We start from the raw sequence: 19,398 nt of genomic DNA, 5'->3' as shown, positions 1-19,398 counted from the left end.
GTTCTTTTGGCTTAGGATTGACTTGGCGATGCGGGCTCTTTTTTGGTTCCATATGAACTTTAAAGTAGTTTTTTCCAATTCTGTGAAGAAAGTCGTTGGTAGCTTGATGGGGATGGCATTGAATCTATAAATTACCTTGGGCAGTATGGCCATTTTCACGATTAAATATAATATATTTTATTTAAAGTCCCTTATATGTTGATATATATTTCTGAGCTTTCTGTTATGTTATTATTTTCTAATAGTCTTTTGTATGCCAATAATACATTGTTTTGATTAGTGTGGCTTTATACTACATTTTAGTATCTGTAAGGCCAATATCTTCTCATGATTCTTGTATTTTGTAATTTTTATGATATCTCTGATATATACCTTCATAGGAACATTGAATCATTACATTTCAAAAGAAAAAATGTGCTTTACTAACATACATTTGCTAACATATGCTCTTTTCTTACTTTCTTTAATGTTAATTTTTGTAATCTGGAGTTTCAGTTCTTCTCTGCTTCTTTCTCCAATTCTGACAATAAAAACTCTCCTAAGGAGAAGGTTCACTTAAAACAATTTGGTTCTGGAAGGAGTCCCTTCTGTGTACAGAGGCTGAGGGAATGGGACACTGACTTGGCCCAGATCATCTAAAGCAGTTCTTCTGGGGACTGCTAGTCCAGGGCACTTTTGCTGTATTTTTTGACACAACTGTGCTTACCTCACTGCCCTTATTTATGTTTGGGGCTATATTTGGTGCAGTCTTGTTTCTATTAGTCTGAACCCATATGCTTTTTATGTTTCACGAAGTCCTCACATTTTTCAAAAATCTTTCATTGCACTTGTTGCCAACTATGTTAAGGATTATTTTTGTTGTTTTTGGTTCATTTTCTTCTATCTTTTTCTGGTTTCGGTTTGATTTGGCTTGGTTTTCTATGTTTTTATATTTTAAGACCTTTGAGAAGAGCTTTGCATGAAGACAGTACAAAATCAAATCCTAAATTTGCAATAGAAAGCATAACAAGAAAAACGTATCTAATCACTGCTTAAAATGTGTTCATACTCTAAAACCCGTTAGATTTTTCCATACCAAAGAAGTAAGAAAGTGCAATAAGGAAATGAAGTATTTTGGCAGGTGAAATAAATAATGATTCCCCCCCCCCCACCAAAAAGATGTGTAAAAATGTTTTAATTTCTAGTTGAGCAATCAAGAAAGATGGGGACATAAAATCTGATTTTATCACATTGGTAAAATTATTAGACCTGTGGTTCTTTGCCTCTCGTATAAAATACATTTATATAATTTCCCAATTTTTGCTTATACATTTAGTTCCTGCCTTCTTTATAGGGAAAATTACTTACTCTTCTGTGTTTCTGTAGATTTCATTTTATATTTATCACTCTTGTAGTAGTTCTCAATGATTGTTTCATAGTGAATGGCTCACATGTCTCTATCCTTGACAATATTCTAAATTGCTCAGGGATAGGGGCTGTGCTTTCCTTTGTTTTGAGGCTCATGTGTATGAGGTGATCAACAGGTGTTTGTTAGCCATTTTGAAATCTTAATGAAATAAATTATTGTACTTTGACTTTTATACTATTTAACATTCTGGGTTATCTTGTGTACCCCAAAAGATTATAAGCTCCTTGAAGGCAGAAACAGTGTCATGATTTCTTGTTAGTACACAGCTCCTACTACAATGTTAGACATGTGTAGATACTAAATGAAGGAATGAATTACTTAAAGTAAAATATTTTAGGTAGAGAAGATTATTTATAAATGCTATTGACTAACGTTTTTTATTTTTTGGTTGTGTAGCTATAAATTTTCAGCCACCATCAACAGAATATTCACTAATTAGTACAAGATTTACTCCTACTCCCGCTACTATCAAAAAGTTATTGAGCACAACTAACAACATCTCCCGCTCATCACTGAAATTAATTACAGCCCAAATGGATAATTCAGTAAAGCCTATTTCCCATCAGATATCAGATATTGAACATGTGGATCGTAGTCTCAGTACAAATCTCAGTCTGGGTGAGTTGAAAGTTTCTGTGAAGAACAGTAGCTCTTTAAACAGGAACCCAAACAACACCCATGGCAAAGCAAAGGATGATATCCAGAACACCATCCAAACAGAGACGGGAGGGTATAATTCTCAAATTAGCAGGTCTTCCCAAGGTTACACACAGTATGAAGATGAGTTTGTGTCATCTATTACAAAAGCAATTGCTATTTTGCCGGAAAAGTTTGGATCAACCAAAATATCACCTTGTGCTGGCTAGCCTTGTTTTCTTGGTGTTTCCTGTGTGCCAAGCTCAGATGGTCACTTCAAATGTGGACGCTGCCCCTTTGGGTATTATGGAGATGGTATCAATTGCAGAGGTAGTATGAAACTCTTCAGAAGATACAAAGAAAATTATCTAATTCAAGTTTAAGTTATTAAAAAGATATGGTTTTCTATATACTAATTTCTATTTATTCTGCTTAGTTCACTTATTTCCATTTATTTTATTTATTGATCATTTATACTGTATTCGCATCACATTTTGAAAGAACAAAAGTGGGTATGCTGAATTATTTATTAAAATCATGTTAATATTATAGAGTATTACAACTATATAATATGTATTACAAATATATTTGAGTACTTTCTGTGTTCCAGGGTCTGTGGAAACATTTTGTATCAACTGTGTCATATAATCCACATGAACCCCACAAATTGGGTATTATTTTTCCCATTATACAGATGAGAAAACAGAGCTTTGGAGTGCCCACTGAATTTCCCAGCATTAATCAGCTAAACAGATAAAAGATGTCAATATAGTTCTGATTAACATTGTGGTCTGTATTCTTTTCAGCTCACGGTGGGCATTTGGCACTTCAAATACTAATTCTGGCATATTTGCTTATTTGCATGAACTAGGTTTCTCTGTAATCTTTCCAACTCTTTCGAGATTACAGCAAGTTATATATCACTTTAATTTTAAAGACATTGTTTCTATCTTCTCACAATTATTAACATTGTTTTCTCTGATGAAAATCAACTTTTTGGCTTTGGCAACATAGAAGCTGTCTTGTGTTACTGTTGTGTTACTGTTTTGCTTTGTTTGTGTTTTGGCTTATTTGAGACTAAACTTAAGCAAGAGAGTTGTTGGAGTATTCTTACATTCTCAGTATTATCTAGAGGGACTATTAGTTAACTATTCAAACTTCAGAGACTTTTGCTTCTATCATAACTAAGTCTCTGGGCAATATGTATGTTCTGTTTTAGCAATCAACCTTTTTTTCTTTGATTTTTTTTTAGCCATTTGTAAATATCCATGTGGAAAAAGTAGGGAGTGTGTTGCCCCAAACATCTGCAAATGTAAACCTGGTTACATTGGTTCTAACTGCCAAACTGGTAGGTAACATCATTCATTAGCTTGCATGATAAATTGTATTTGGTAATTGATGTGTCTAAAACTTGAGCTTTATTTTATACAGCTCTTTGTGACCCTGATTGCAAAAACCATGGAAAATGTATTAAACCTAACATTTGTCAGTGTCTTCCAGGACATGGTGGAGCAACCTGTGATGAAGGTGATAATTCAAATTAAAAATCAAATATAAGGCCTAAAATATAGCATAATTTTCTTTAAAAACCATTTTACAAGACAATTCAGTTTTACTGTGTATATACTAAAATATTCTTATCAAAGCTGGTATAGGACTCTACATTTTAAAATACTTATTAAATATAATTTATTCAAAGATTCTAAAGAATTAAATTTCTGAAATCAGAGATTCAAGGGGCAATAGCTTATTTGTTATTGGTAAAATTATCCTCTGAAATGATTTGAGGTTTAGTTATAAGGTACTAAATATCTACAAATGTTTTAGCTTCAAGCAAAGACAGCTATTGAATGATCTACCAAATATGGTTCAAATAAAGTGTTAAATGCCAAATAACTAGAAAATGTAAAGTAGTAAGAAGAAACCTAAAAAGTGAATTTGTAAAAATACATCTGTAGCCATATAATTGCATTGCTTTGTTTAAATCTGAAGCGGAAACTTTATGAAATAGCATTCCTAAAGTGGATGATACTTTAAAGAAATAAGTTGTTTATTTTAAAATAATATGTGAAAAGATAGTTTTGTAGATGGTGCATATAATTATGAATAAGCTGAGAGCCATGTGAAATATTTTTATGGCAAAGCAAGCTACAAATTAACAAATTAAAGTAAATTTAGGGTGAACTAACAGAAACATTCAATATAAATAGCATATGAAAATAACTATGGAACTATAGAAAAGCTCTATTTGTAAGGCAGGAATAAGTAAGTTCAAATCTCACTTTTCAGAAGAAGGCCAAGGTCCTATATTTTCTTCCAGTTAACAAAACGTTTTATTAATCAAAGCGTGCTGTTGATTTGTAAGTGTTTCCAGTGTGAATTAATATAGTCAGTCCCACAGAACTAAGTTTTGTAGTAAAAGAGAACTTAATGTATTATAAATTACTCTTACAACAAGATTTTATTGTAACAGTGCTTTATAAATATAAACTGACTTTTTAACAATTAAGAACTGACTTAATAACATAATCTGTTTCTGCAGAACATTGTAACCCACCTTGTCAACATGGTGGCACATGCTTGGCTGGGAATCTCTGCACTTGTCCTTATGGTTTTGTAGGACCAAGGTGTGAAACAAGTAAGCAAAGCTCTCCTGATGTCTGATATAATGAAACTGCTTCTTTGAATAGTTGATGGCCTTAATGCTACATGAAATGAACCCAAACTCTACGTAAATAACACACATTGCGATAGTTCTTGTAAACTATCGCAAGGACAAAAAAACCAAACACCGCATGTTCTCACTCATAGGTGGGAATTGAACAATGGGAACACATGGACACAGGAAGGGGAACATCACACTCTGGGGACTGGTGTGGGGTGGGGGGAGGGGGGAGGGATGGCATTAGGAGATATACCTAATGCTAAATGACGAGTTGATGGGTGCAGCACACCAGCATGGCACATGTATACATATGTAACTAACCTGCACATTGTGCACATGTACCCTAAAACTTGAAGTATAATAATAATAATAATAAAAATAGAAAATGGAAAATAAATAAATAAATAAATAAATAAAATAGATTTATCCCAGGAAAAAAAAAAAAAAAAAAGAACACACATTGATGATTGATGACAACAGTTACCATCTTGCATAGCACTGATATCAACCACAGTGGCCAGTAGTAAGATATGATGCTATTCCTGGTCTTTCTTTGAGAAAACAGGAATTCAAATCTGTTAAATTGCATATAAATTTCTTTTTAAATTTATGTCTATGATTGCTTTCATCAATAACTAATAATTTTCCCAAATAGCCAAGTCTTGTTTATCACTTGGCTCAATGGTTTTCTATTTTTTCCCTCTCTATTAACCAAAAATAAAATAAAATAACTGAATATGAGAATCAGAAAGCATTTGAAACCTGAATATAAATTGTATTTTATCTTTCTCTGCAATCTTATTAATTAGCAGATGTGATTAGCAGTTATGAGCTAGCTAGATAATAACCAACAATATGACTACTCCAAGCCTAATCTTTCTTTTCTCTTTATTCTATGATCTCAGTGGTTTGTAACAGGCACTGTGAAAATGGAGGCCAGTGTCTTACACCAGATATTTGCCAGTGCAAACCTGGCTGGTATGGACCCACCTGTAGTACAGGTAAAATTGGAAATATTTTCAATGAACATGTCAATTAAAAGTTAAAATATGCCAATGTCCTGAAGACGTGCACCTAAGAAACATAAAACTGACCTGACAAGACAGGTAGATAGGTATGAAGTTGTTATTTCAGACAGGTTTTTAAAACTCTTTCATCTTCATTCCCTTTGTTTTTATGTTGAACCGTATGGTGTCTTACGGCTTTACTGTTATCTTATCCAACCAATACTTTTTTTGCTTTTATATTTCCCTCATTCACCTACCTTGTGGTGAAGAGAAATGTGTTGAATCTTCTAGGTTTCTTTTAAGTTTTTCATCGCAATACAAACATCCTATTTCATTAAATATCTAAGCAATTCTGAATTAAGTGGATACCCTTCATGTTATTCCATTTGTTTATCACAGTATTAGGCTTTTTTTTTTTTCATTTAGACAGAGTCTCACTCTGTCACCCAGGCTGGAGTGCAGTGGGGCGATCTTGGCTCACTGTAACTTCTGCCTCCCAGGTTCAAGTGATTCTCCTGCCTCACCCTCCCGAGTAGCTGGGATTACAGGAGCATGCCACCATGCCCAGCTAATTTTTGTATTTTTAGTAGAGACGGGGTTTCACCACGTTGGTCAGACTGGTCTCAAACTCCTGACCTCGTGATCCGCCTGCCTCAGCCTCTCAAAGTACTGGGATTACAGGCGTGAGCCACTGCGCCCGGCGTAAGCTTGTTTCTTTGGCAGCAATGTTTGCAATTATCTATGTTTGATCTAATTCATTATAATCTAATGACTTTTTCTCAATGAAAGTGTAATTCAATGTTTATAGCTGGCCAATTATTTGTGAAGCATGATGCAAATGGAAACAAGGATCCACTTGATTTTTGCCCTGATTTCAACTCGCATATTGTTAGTGACAGAGACATGGGATACAATTATAAAAAAGATTATGATACAAGTTGAGTTATGATAAGTAATGTTATTGAAACACAGTTCCTTAGAAGCAGAGAAGGAAGAAATTAATTTTGGCAAGTGGAGTGAGGAAGAAAATAGTATTTGCAGTAGATGTTGGTGAATGGGTAGGATCTAGGGTGAAAAATAAAATTGGGGATGTCTTTCCAAGCAAAACAAAAATAAAGAAGCAAAAACGAAGAATGTTTTTGAGTGTGCTAGGACTTGAGTGCAGTGTTCTCATTTTAATTGGGAAAGCGATAAAGAGGTGTGCATGGCTACATGTATTTGAACAGATTACAAACCATCCTGTTAACACTGTTGAATTGAATTGTCTTCTCTTAACTTGCAATCGTTTCTTCTAGCTTACTGAAGGCATTCTGAATTCTAATCATAGCCTCTACATTCTTGATAGAGCAGGAGCACCGTCATCTTGGACAAACACCACCACTTTAAATTCCAGCTCCCTTTCTAGCTTTTCTAAGCTTAGTGTTATTTGTAAACTTAATGAACATACTTTCAAAGCAATTATCCAGTAATTTCATTCCTCTTATGTTTGGCAAAGTCTAATTAATTATACATTATGGGTTTTACTTGCAGTAAAAATAAAATATTTCATTATGCACCATTTTGCACTTCTGTGCAGCTTTCATTTTTTAAATAATAAAACTTTTATGTTCTCTTTTCCTCCTGCTGTTTATTAGCTTTGTGTGACCCTGTTTGCCTCAATGGTGGTTCGTGTAATAAGCCAAATACTTGCCTCTGTCCAAATGGATTCTTTGGGGAACACTGTCAGAATGGTAATTATTCTTTCTTTGTATGTAAAAAGGACAAATGGAAAGTTAGATATCAACAGAGCTCTGAGTAAACATGAGACAAGTTTCAAAGGGAAAGATGCGATTTTTTCCCCAGATTTCTTGCGATGTTTCAAGTATGCCCACCAAATTACTAGCTTACAAAAATATATCAAAGTTATTATGTAAAATGGTTATATTTACTCGATATATTGAAGCTCATACCTTGGCATCTCTCTGTGCAGCTTTGTAGGCCCAAGGTATGAAACAAATAAGCAAAGTTGTCTTGTAGTCTATTATAATGGAATTGTGTCATTTTTGTTGCCTACACAGCAAAAATGTTTGATTTATGGTCAATCTACTGTCCACTATTATCCCATAATCTCTTTTCACCTTAGTTTCATTAAACATTTATGAAGAATCACCTGTGCACAGTGCTATGCAAGAAGATACAGAGACATAAAAATGCATTGTTTTTCTCTTTCATGGGCTTAGTATTTTAACTCTTTCCCTCATATAGTTAATATTGCAGGTTATTTTCAGAATAATGGGGATGTCTTGAGGGTATGAATTAATGTCAACCAATAATATGTAATGTGTATTTTCTACATCTTCATATTTTCGAGTTTATTAAAAATGTAGAGTAGATTTTTACTGTAGAACATGTCAGAGTATTTCCATAATTTAATTCCTAAAATTAAGTTTTCCTTGCCACGATGCACTTCGATTTGCAATTCTATTTCTTTTATTTTGGATGTTGGCTAGGATTCTTAGGATGGAAATAAAGCAGAAAAGAAGTCATCCCACTAACACAGGATATACGGGCATAGCGAATGAGTTCCTGTAATTCGTATTCCTTTGAAGAAACAGTTTGAGAAACAGAAAGAAGTAAAAACTAAGTTAAGGGAAATCTTGAAAACTAGAAGACTATGGTTAAATCCATGCTGAAGAGTTATATATGTAGTTTTGAATGGAGAATGTAAGGAAGGAAATGAAAACTTTACATCTTTCATGCTGCTTGAAGTAGTTGTAAGATGAAGTAAGAAAAGTTCTCTAAAATGTATATGCCAGTTGTACAAGTGGATAAAGGAAGAAATCTCTCAATTATTAAACCGAATTAAAAATTATCTATTGAACGTATTCCATGCTTTAAGGGCCAGAAAACAGATTATCATTGTGGGAAGAGAGTAGGTTTTACAATGAGCTTGCCTCCACAGCTTTCTTGCTGGTATTTACTTAAAGGCTCCATGCCTCAGACTTCCTGGCTTTCAAGTATGATCTAGACAGTTGCTATGACATGTAATTCTTATTAGATCTCATCTTCCTGTGAGCTTAAATGGTGGGAAGGGAAGATGGCACACACATTGCAAGTGATTGAATAAAATTAGGTGGAATATAAAGTCATATGAAAAACATATACTGTGTGCACTATAGAATTTTAAAAGAGGAAGATAGAAATTGAGCTAGAAACATCACAAAAAAGTTAAACTACTAAACTAGTAAGCAAGGCTTGGGATGTATGGCTGGAGAGATATTTAAATACACCTTCCAATTTGCTTCACCTCTTGGATTTGACATGGAGAGTGAATCCAATTACTTAGCCCACTTCAGGATTTGGTGACAGAATGAGGCCTATAGATCTCATAAATATATGTGGAGGGTGGATTTTCTCATAAACCTCCTTTTCCTAATGTGAGACTATGGGTAGACATGGCCACCCTTAAATTGTACGTCCTTTGTATATATTATTTTAAGTATGTATGCTTTTTTGTATAAATAATTTATTTCTACACTTCAGGTTTTTGTGGATGGTTAATTATAGCAAGATTACGCATCACAAACAATTTGTGGAGCTTTTTTATGTTTCAAATTCCTAACCACAGGCATTTTATATGGAGTTTTTGTAGTAGAAAGAATATATATTTTCTAATAAATAATAATAATCTTAAATTGTATGAAGGATAGGGAGCAGAAAATGTAAGAAGATTTCTCTACCAATAAAAAGTATCAATAAAATGTCAGAGAAATAACAGTAGACTCAAGCATGAACCAAAAAAAAGTTCAGCCTAAAATACTGGAAATTATCTGTTTGCTAAAAGCTTTCAGTTATATCATTACTATAAAGTTCTATATTATTTCCACTTAAAAATCCATTTGAAAACAGTAGAATTTTTCTTACAGTGTTTGGAAATAAAGCAGCTAGTAATTCAAACAGGGCGTCAGTCCACACTAGTCCTATTATTAATACCAGTTAATTTGAAATTTATTTTTAAAATACAAACTAACATTTATTTAATTATTATTTAGGAAGAAATTAAATTTTAAATTTTCTGGACAGGTTTGCCTGTGTATTACTTAAAAGAAATGCCTGCGTTTAATTTCCATATATGGAAGAAACATGAAGTAATCATAACCATCTCATAAAATTAATACATATTAACCTCTGAATTTCATAAAACAGAATTATACAAATAGGAACTACCAGTAAGATATATTCAAAATTATCTAACAAATATTCTTAACAAAACCAAGGATTTATTGTTAAAAATATTTTTACCAAGCATTCACTGGAATAAGTCACATATAAAGCTGTGCCTTCATAACCTCAGTAAGTACTCAAAAGCTAATTTAAAAGTGCTTTCTAAATATGTGGAAAATTGTTGAGATTTGTCTAATTTCCACAAGAACAGGCACATTCTTATTTTGAGCTACGTTTTGACTTATTTTCTGGGTTTTGTCTAGATCATTCCATGCTTTATTGTATAGTGAAACATAAGTTAAGGTTTATAATATATTCATTGTAATATGAAAGACTCAATTTGTTATGAACACTTAACCAATATATTTCAAATTGTGCTAACCCACTAGTAGCTTATAGGTATAAGCATTGCATTTCATGATTTAGAAAGGACAGGTTTAATGAGTGATCTTTTATTCTAATAGCACATTTCTCTGCCTTATGTCCTCATTGATGACAAGCACATGATGCAATGTATCATATGTAGTAATGGGATGTGTAATATTCACAGATTGCTGCCATGTGTTCTTTTAGCTTTCTGTCACCCTCCCTGTAAGAATGGTGGCCACTGCATGAGAAATAATGTGTGCGTCTGTCGTGAAGGATACACTGGTAGGAGATGCCAAAGAAGTAAGACATCACTAAATGTATTTGTCAACTACAGCTAAAGCAAAGACAAAACTGTTGAATTTAAGGGCTGACTTTTCATGCTTTTACCTTAAGGCATCTGTGATCCTATGTGCATGAATGGAGGAAAATGTGTGGGACCAAGCACTTGCTCTTGTCCTTCTGGTTGGAGTGGGAAACGATGCGACACACGTAAGAGGAATACTCTTAAAACACTGAAGCTTTTGTCCTTCATGGGAATGTAAAGTAGAATTTAAAACAGAGCATTTTTTTCACTTTTGTTTGCTTGGTCTTTTTAAAATTTTTGCGTTTAGGAGATTTTAAAATTCTTGCTTTAGGAGATACCTCTTTGAAACACAAGGAGTTTTTACTCTTCTGAACTCATTCTTTCAGGTTAGCAGAAGAGGATATCTTGTATTTTTCAGTTTTTCTACTGCACTTGCCAGAAAAAATAACAAGTCCTTAAGTCCTGAAGTTGGGGTTGGGGAAAGGTTTTAAAAAATTACTGACTTCTTGGCCCCACCTCAAACCATCCAGTTCTGACCTTTCCAAGAGCACATAACAGTGCCACTCAGGCTGGTTAGCTCCTGAGGGTGGCTGTCTTTATTCAAATGTTTCATTTTTTTCCTTTCTATAAATTGTTTTAAATTAGCTGCTACTAGAATGTTTTGATCAAAGTGAAAAAATGAGAAGCAACATAGATGTCCAACAATTGGAGAAAAGTTAAATCACGATGCATTCAAACAATGGAACATTTTGCAACTGTTAAGGTCACATTTTCCAAGAATATGTAGTGACGTTCAAAAATGTTCTTGATAAAATATTAGGGAAAAAATTTCTTTAATCACTTACTTGCAACTATTTCTTTTTTTCTCTCTAATGAAAAGTTTTGTGGGTTATGGATAGGAGTTGACTAGTAATTTAAAATTTTAACTTGTTTATATTTCGATTGGCAGCTATCTGCTTGCAGAAATGTAAAAACGGTGGTGAATGCATTGCGCCCAGCATATGCCATTGTCCTTCCTCCTGGGAAGGAGTGCGGTGTCAAATACGTAAGCCCACAGGATGTTTTTCCTACTATATGTTCTGAATTGGAATCTGTTATAATAATTAAAGTATAGCTTTAGGACAAGTCCATAAGGGGGAAAAAACTCCAGCATGCTGATCCTTTTAAAAAAATGATTTTAGATATAAAACAAAAACTTCCTAAATTTTATATCCATTTAAAAGAAAAAAGTGTAGTATAATATATTAATAGTTTGTGTGAAGAGATATTTCAAATTATGGTCTGTGGATTACCAATAAAGTTTCCACAGGTGGGCCAAAGAAGGTGTTGATATATAGAAGTTTAAATATTATTTCATATTATAAGATAAGTACATATGTATCATGGATACCTTAGAAAACATGAAAATGTATTAAAAATTAATCACTCTAGGCCGGGTGCAGTGGCTCACGCCTGTAATCCCAGCACTTTGGGAGGCCAAGGCCAGCGGATCACCAGGTCAGCAGATCGAGACCATCCTGGCTAACACGGTGAAACCCCGTCTCTACTAAAAATACAAAAAATTAGCCAGGCGTGGTGGCAGGCGCCTGTAGTCCCAGCTACTCAGGAGGCTGAGGCAGGAGAATGGCGTGAACCCTGGAGGCAGAGCTTGCAGTGAGCAGAGATCGCGCCACTGCACTCCAGCCTGGGCGACAGAGCGAGACTCCGTCTCAAAAAAAAAGTAAAAAAAGAAAAAAAAATAATCACTCTAAATTTCACCATCTAGAATTAATTTCGGTTGCTTTTTTAGAGTTTTAGTATATCTCCATCCAGTATTAGTCATAAATTTCTATGTAGACGAAATCTTAAGATGTAGAGGAAGATCAAATTTTATGCAATTTTGAAATTTTTTGTGGAAACTTGAAAAAAGATGTTAAAATATTAACAATGATTAACTTAATGGGAAAAACTGCAAATCCCTCAAAATATTTCCAAATGATTAATAATTACATAATTTAAAAATTGGTGGCCAAGTGTATTGTAAACTGAAATTACACAGTTTTATTATGATCATGCCTTTTTACTAGAAATAATGTACCCTCCATTTCAATGTCTTATGAACCATACCCTTGTTTCCATGCGTCAGAAATTTTGCATGTAATTTTTGTGACTCTTAGACCCTATTTTATTAGTAATTGCTATTGTAATTTATACATTTCTTATCCTAGAAAAATATATCAAAGTACTATTAAGTGCTGGTATTTACATAAGATATGTGTGCTCAAATATTGATAATTCCAATTGGAATTTAGATGTGATAAAACGCTAGAAAAAAAAAGTTAGCAACCTCAACTTGGGTGCTTGTTCTGGAGTAAGCTCTATGCAGACCATAAGAGAGAAGGATGAGAAGGTGTTAAAAGCATATTAATGAGGAAATATGCTTCAGTGGTTGCAGATTGAGGATGTCTGAGAACAGCCTGAAGCTGTGCACCCTGTTTCTGCATCCTGCAGCATTTTTATGTGAAATTAAAAGTCATCCTACTTCAAATTCTTTATTTCAAACTATTGAGAAACTGTCTTAATATAATGATATTTCTTAAACAAAATATGTTACTACCATCTGTTGGAAAATTGTTGTAATAAAAATTCAAATGTATGATATCTATCATGTGAATGGTGCTTTCTTAGCTGTGGAGCCCTCGTGGATTACACAGCCTGCCCAATTGTATACAGCAGCCCTGATGAAAACATACCCTGTCAATGTTGCATTTATCTTAAAGGACATATTATTCTTGAATGTGTAAGCTTCAAGTATGTGATATTGAAGCAGTATTTGTCCTATAAAAATAACTATTATATATAATTTTGTGGTACGCTCATTTTCACTCAATATTATTTGAAAGAATTTATGTTGTTTAAAAACAAAATTTAAAGCAATATATTAAGTTCCATAATATAAATACTACAAAAATTCCCTTTACTTCCCCTCTTATGTTTAACATTTTAGTTATTTACAAGTTATTATTGAGTATTATAAGTATTTTCTTTCTACAGGTAGATGATAAATAGATTGAGATATTGAGATATTGAGATAGATGTAGGTATTTTTAATTGCCTTGGGAAAGATTTCAAGTAAGAAATGTATGATATAGACAGCATGAATATCTTTCAGAAATTTTCAGTAGTTATTTCACATTAAACTTCCAATGATAGTAAAAAAATTGTGAAATTTTCCATACACTAGCCAGTACTGGGTTGTCTCTTTTAAATTTTTGCTTAATGTTAAAAAGCAAATTATAGATGCTATCTTCTGTTAATGACTTCAGCTCCTCTAGAAAAAAAAAGAGATATATTTCAAATACTTCAAAATGTAGCCAATGAAATTTTTGTTTCTTTTAATAATATCTTTATAGAATTCCAAAAGTGTTGTTTGAATTTTGGGTGCTTTGTTTTTGATGTGTGCGTGTGCTCTGAAAGATGAGAGTACATAGATTAGATCCATTCATTGATGGTTCATTAATAGATTCTTATAACTGCATTGGTGTCCAATCACCAGATAGCCCCAGACCACTAGGATAGAATATGCCACAAGCATTTCATGTCAAAGGATGGTCATTGTAAAAATTTGTGTATTGCAGCAATTTGCAACCCAAAATGTCTTTATGGAGGCAGATGCATATTTCCCAATGTGTGTTCCTGCCGCACTGAATACTCTGGAGTCAAATGTGAGAAGAAAATACAGGTATTTCAAAGTTTAAAGAGAAAATAAATATTAGACATTGACATTTGCATATCTCTTCTACTTAGTAATTGTTACTAATTAATGTTTTTTTCTTATTTCCAAAAAAAAAAAAAGCATTTATTTGCCTCTAAAATTAAAAATTGTATCATTTTTGTGTTATGGTAGAGTTATTATATAAAATTTTGATGTGTTTTTAAGGAATTTCAATGTATAGATACAACTGTCCAATGTAATGCAGTATTTCATGACACTGTAGTTGAGACAGCAAATATTCCACAATATAGATTCAAGACACTTATTTGTAGGGCCAGTGCTATAAAACATATATTTAAAAAGTTTCTGTGATCTTATTTCTTCATATAGGATTAAACTGCATTGTGTTTGGTCTCTAATCTTAAATTTCCAAATATCAACAGCCGAGATGTTATTTCAGTCCTAATTCCTATACACACGAGGGTAGTTCTAATAATCTCTCTCTCTCTCTCATACAAACATACGGACACACAAATGCAGCAAACCTCTCAAAAATGTCTTAAAGTTAATATGTAGGAGTTGTAATTTAAAAAGTCATTATATGCTATTTAGCACTTCAAAATGCCCCAGGGTCATGAATACAAAAGTATGCTGGAGTACCAGAATTTGACAACTGATTAGAAATTTTCTTCTTGAAGCTTGATATGAATCAATCTGGCTTGGAGACAAAATGGATATATGTATAGTTTTCTCCGAGCACTGGTGTCATCCTGTAGGATTGGCCCCCATTGTGAAAATAACCAGATCATAATAGGGCTATGGTTTGAAAACTGGAAAGCAAAAGTTATTGAGTACTTATTTGATTAAATATTGTTTGAGAAAAATAAAAATAAAAGCTTGAGCTTCCTTGGGTTTGAAGGCAGCCTAAGTGTATATTATTTGATTTGATTTGATGTGAGATTTTTATGGCACAGAAAACCCTATGACCTCTAAAGCTTTTTAACTCCACTTTGACAGTACTAAACTAGGTGGCTGCTCTATATTCTATTTTATGTATTTATTTGCCATCTGAATCCTTCCTCATATGATCAATAGCAAATCGTCTTTATCCCCATTAATGCTGCTTCTAAGAATGCATTTGAAATCACACTAAGGGGAAAAAATGCCAGAAGGCCATGGGGAAGGAAAAGGGGATAAAAGGCTAAGCATGAGGACAATATGTCCTGTTCTGCTGTAACCTGCTCTCCCAAGCTTCTAACTTCAATCTCATTCTGGCTTTATTCTGTTGATCACTGGTGTCATTTTTTTTTTCTTTACTTGCTTTCGATATTTCTTTGGCTCCCACACATAGGTTAAAACATAAATTTCTCTTTAGTGGGGAAAAAAGCAGCCACCATCCATCGGTATCCATAGAACCTTCTCCAACTCCATCCCTTGCTCTCCTCTTCCCTACCTTCCCCAAAGGAGGGTTCAGGCTGGCTAACTACCTCCTGGCTCTTCCTCAGGCAACCTGAGATAGTGGGTAAAAAAAAGAAATGGAGCTTACTGATTGGATTGCTAGAATTTCAATGAAAAAGAATTACTGGCTAGAGACAAGAAACACAGAGAAAGGGAAAATAAGCAAAGGAAGAAAAAGGTGCTAAAGAGGGTGGGTCGATAAAAGGCTTTGAGAAGCATCATAACCTCCTGCTTGTGGCTGAGTGCACTCACTCTGACCCTGCCACTTATTTGCTCTATGATTTCAGGCAAGTTTAACCTCCTCAGTCTCAGTTTTCTCATCTGCAATATGGCATTAATAGTAGCACCTAATCTTAGGCTTATTGTAAGGATTAAATATGTTAATATATGTGAAGTACCTAGAGTGGTGCCTGGGACATAACAAGCACTATGTAAGAGTTTGTAACTAATTACATCCAACAGAGGAATAGAAAGAGGTGGAGAAAGAAAAGGATGGGGAAAGATGCTTCAGAGAAACACTGCAATGTGTTATGAGTATCAATGGTTTTTCCTGAGGGATATCAAAACATTAATTAGTTTTATTGGGCATGGATGTTTCTAAAGTGTAACATTTTGCCACGATGGAATCACCTAGTATGCAAGCTCCATTTGGTTATGACTGCTTGGACCTTAAATATGATCTTGATTTGATTTCAATTTTATGAAAACAGTATTGAGTCTAGTGGCAAACAGAACCAAAAGAGCTTTACGTATCATGTCAGAGGGAAGGAGGCAACAAATAATGAGTAAGGGTTAAATGATTTTATACTATTCATTGAAACACAATTTCCTTCTTCCTACTACAGATAAGACGCCATTGAGTAGCATCAAGTATATGAATTACAAGCCTGTATCTTAAGAATGGAAATATTTTGTTCAGAAAAAGTTGGAGATAACTTGGAGTTTATTTGAACATCATTCAAAAAATATCTTAAAGACTGAAGAAACTAATAAAATACATAATGATCTCAGTTGTAATCATAGAGAAAAGCAAAGAAGAAATCCAGGTAATCTAAATTTGATGTTGAGATGGGATAGGATATTTACATATTGAGATGATGTATCTGATATTCCACCCATTCACAATATTTAATAAACTGAATATTTTCTCAGCCCTAACTGTGACTATGTCTGCATCATTAGGAGTCAGTCAGCCTAATGGAAGCCACTTGATATCATCCTAATAGATGATGCTTAATGCAGAACGAGGGGCTCACAGAAGTATTTGAAGAATGGGGAATGAGGGTTGGGAGCTAGAGGTTAGGAAAGCCACTGCTGATCAGAGTAGGTAATAATGAAGATGTTAGCCCAAAGCTCCAAGCAGGTTCTTTTCAGAGGCTTTCCCGGAGCTGCTATAATACTTGAGAATCTTTAAAAACTACCACCAACTGTCCCAGGCAAAGTGGATTATTCTCAAAATTTTGCTAGAAAGCCACTATGAATTTCATCTTTCCAAGCATCAAGCTGCAAACACCTCTGAAAAGACTGATGGCTTCCTCTTCATTTCCTTCTTCTGACTCTCCAGCAAATTTTTCTCATTGGCAAACTCTGACCCAGAACCACACAGATAAGTGGATTCTGAAAAATGTAATTCCCAGCCTTACAAAAAGTGGCAGTGGTGTCCTGGGCCCAAAAGTGAGAAAACAAACACCAGATATGCTAAAAGGTCTGCATCTGATTGCTCTTCCATCTTTCCATTTTTTCTGTACCATGATCCATTTTGGTATATGAATCGAGAGAGATGATCACAAAACCAAATCCTTCTACAGATATCACAAGAAAAGTGTATGTGGATGCTTAATAAAAACAAAGTTAAATTACAATACATGAATAGTTAGGGAAGTGGGCAACAACAACAAGGAATACACATATAATTAAAAGATTTGCCTCAGAGACCCAAATAATTGCAAGTTACCTGGGGTTACAAAGTTTCCTTTTTCCTGCTATCTCATATTTTACCTCAGACATTTCATTTGACTTTCAGAAAACAAGTTATTTTAATTTGAACACGACCATCTTAAATCATATACATTTACAAAGGCTCATTTTTTTTCTTTTAAGTAGAAAGATTGAGCATTCCTAAGCCATATCTAACCTGTAAGATAAAGTAAGACGCAATCAGAATAAAAGTATTGCTACATATGCTAAGGACTCTTTAAGTATTAACATCCAATGTCAGAATTAAAGAGTTTTTAATTTATCATTTTATATTTACTAAAAGGTAGTTTTAATAGATTACTTAGGAGAACATAATATACACCAAAAATAAAATTCAGAGCCTCCCAAACAATGGAAAGAACTCTTCTCGAGTAATTGAATTCCAAAGTAAACCTGAAACATTGGTTCAGGACATCATGGGAATGGATGGTTGGACATGCCTCATTATACCCTCATCCCTTTGGAATTCAGGCACAACCCATCAGCATTAACATCAAAACAGAGACCTTAAGAATAACAAAGCAGACTTTTTGTAGCAATAAGATAGCAACATGACAGATAACAGGCCCTAAAAGACATTATTTTACCCTAAAATATATTTTTTGACATATTTTGAAATGTCCCTGCAAAGCTGTCTCTTTTGGGGAAATTCTACATTCTGTAGAGAATCCCACCCCTTTCCAGGTCTTTTTCCTGATCCAGGAGAGAATAAACTAAGAGTTTGGCACCTTTTTAAGCCTGATAGGAAACATTTGCAATCTCTTCTCTCTGAAGCCTCCTACCTGGAACCTCATCTGCATAGTAAGAACCCCTTGGTCTCCACAATCCCTTATTTTAACCAAGACACTCCCTTCTGTTGATTCTGGGTCTTTAGATAAACTCTTTCAACCAATTGCCAATCAGAAAATTCTTGAATCCACCTATTATGTCTCCCTAAAACATATAAAACCCAGCTGTAGCCCGACGTCCTTGGGCACATGTTCTCAGCATCTCCTGGGGCCATGTCACAGGCCATGATGACTCATTTTGCTCCGAATAAATATCTTCAAATATTTTACACAGTTTGACTCTTTTCATCAACAATAAGATGCTTCACTATGTTTTATGTTACCAGAAATTCAGAAATATAAATGCAAAATAAATGTTAACACTTAGTATATACTTAAATTCTTCAGCTTTTGTGAAAATAAGAGTATTGTACAAATATTCTTCAGCTTTTGTGAAAATAGCATTGTAGATACAAATGAATACTTTTTAAACTTAGTAATTGGAATTAAAATACTATGAAAATAGATACATTTTTATATCAGTTTGACAACTTTGCTTAATATACAATTGTATGAGAAGAAAACAAATTCAGTTTCTTCCCAGTATATTTTCACAACACAGCAATCAACACAGAAGGCTTCTGTGACATCTGGTCACCAAGAAGTTTGTGGGGGAGTTCTCCTCAATAACTAATCAATTCTGCAGCAAACACCAGCTGGATGTCCTCTTAATTCAATGCAGTTCTGACACTATCTACCTCTAGTAGCATCAGATGCCACAGGTTGAGGGCACTGTCCCCCAATTCCTCAGACTTACCCCTTCAGATGCCAATCACATGCCCGAGGTTGTTTTACCTGTGCTTCTGACTGGCCAGCTATAAATTAGAGTTCCCACTGTCTCCTCCTCTCA

The 19,398-nt window shown here is 34.0% G+C and overlaps 1 protein-coding gene across 5 annotated transcripts in view; it reads left to right on the top strand.

Annotated features, from left to right (window-relative positions):
• The window catches only part of VWDE (von Willebrand factor D and EGF domains), an 81,613-nt gene extending 63,271 nt beyond the window's left edge, over nucleotides 1-18,342 (top strand). For 3 of the 5 annotated variants that reach the window (XM_055392156.2, XM_055392154.2, XM_055392158.2), the window contains 11 exons: nucleotides 1,805-2,026; nucleotides 3,297-3,392; nucleotides 3,476-3,571; nucleotides 4,587-4,682; nucleotides 5,615-5,710; nucleotides 7,351-7,446; nucleotides 10,493-10,588; nucleotides 10,682-10,777; nucleotides 11,542-11,637; nucleotides 14,210-14,313; nucleotides 16,590-18,342. In XM_055392156.2, the coding sequence (XP_055248131.1) occupies nucleotides 1,805-2,026; nucleotides 3,297-3,392; nucleotides 3,476-3,571; nucleotides 4,587-4,682; nucleotides 5,615-5,710; nucleotides 7,351-7,446; nucleotides 10,493-10,588; nucleotides 10,682-10,777; nucleotides 11,542-11,637; nucleotides 14,210-14,313; nucleotides 16,590-16,604 (1,109 nt within the window). In that variant the 3' untranslated portion in view covers nucleotides 16,605-18,342. The remainder of the gene's footprint in view (nucleotides 1-1,804; nucleotides 2,027-3,296; nucleotides 3,393-3,475; nucleotides 3,572-4,586; nucleotides 4,683-5,614; nucleotides 5,711-7,350; nucleotides 7,447-10,492; nucleotides 10,589-10,681; nucleotides 10,778-11,541; nucleotides 11,638-14,209; nucleotides 14,314-16,589) is intronic. The other 2 variants (XM_055392159.2, XM_031013558.3) reach the window with 1 other exon arrangement.
• The last annotated feature ends 1,056 nt before the right edge of the window (nucleotides 18,343-19,398 follow it).

Source organism: Gorilla gorilla, chromosome 6 (assembly GCF_029281585.2).
Source record: "Gorilla gorilla gorilla isolate KB3781 chromosome 6, NHGRI_mGorGor1-v2.1_pri, whole genome shotgun sequence".
NCBI lineage: Eukaryota > Metazoa > Chordata > Mammalia > Primates > Hominidae > Gorilla > Gorilla gorilla.
Note: the sequence above shows the minus strand (reverse complement) of the source record. Positions and strands in the feature narration are given on the sequence as shown.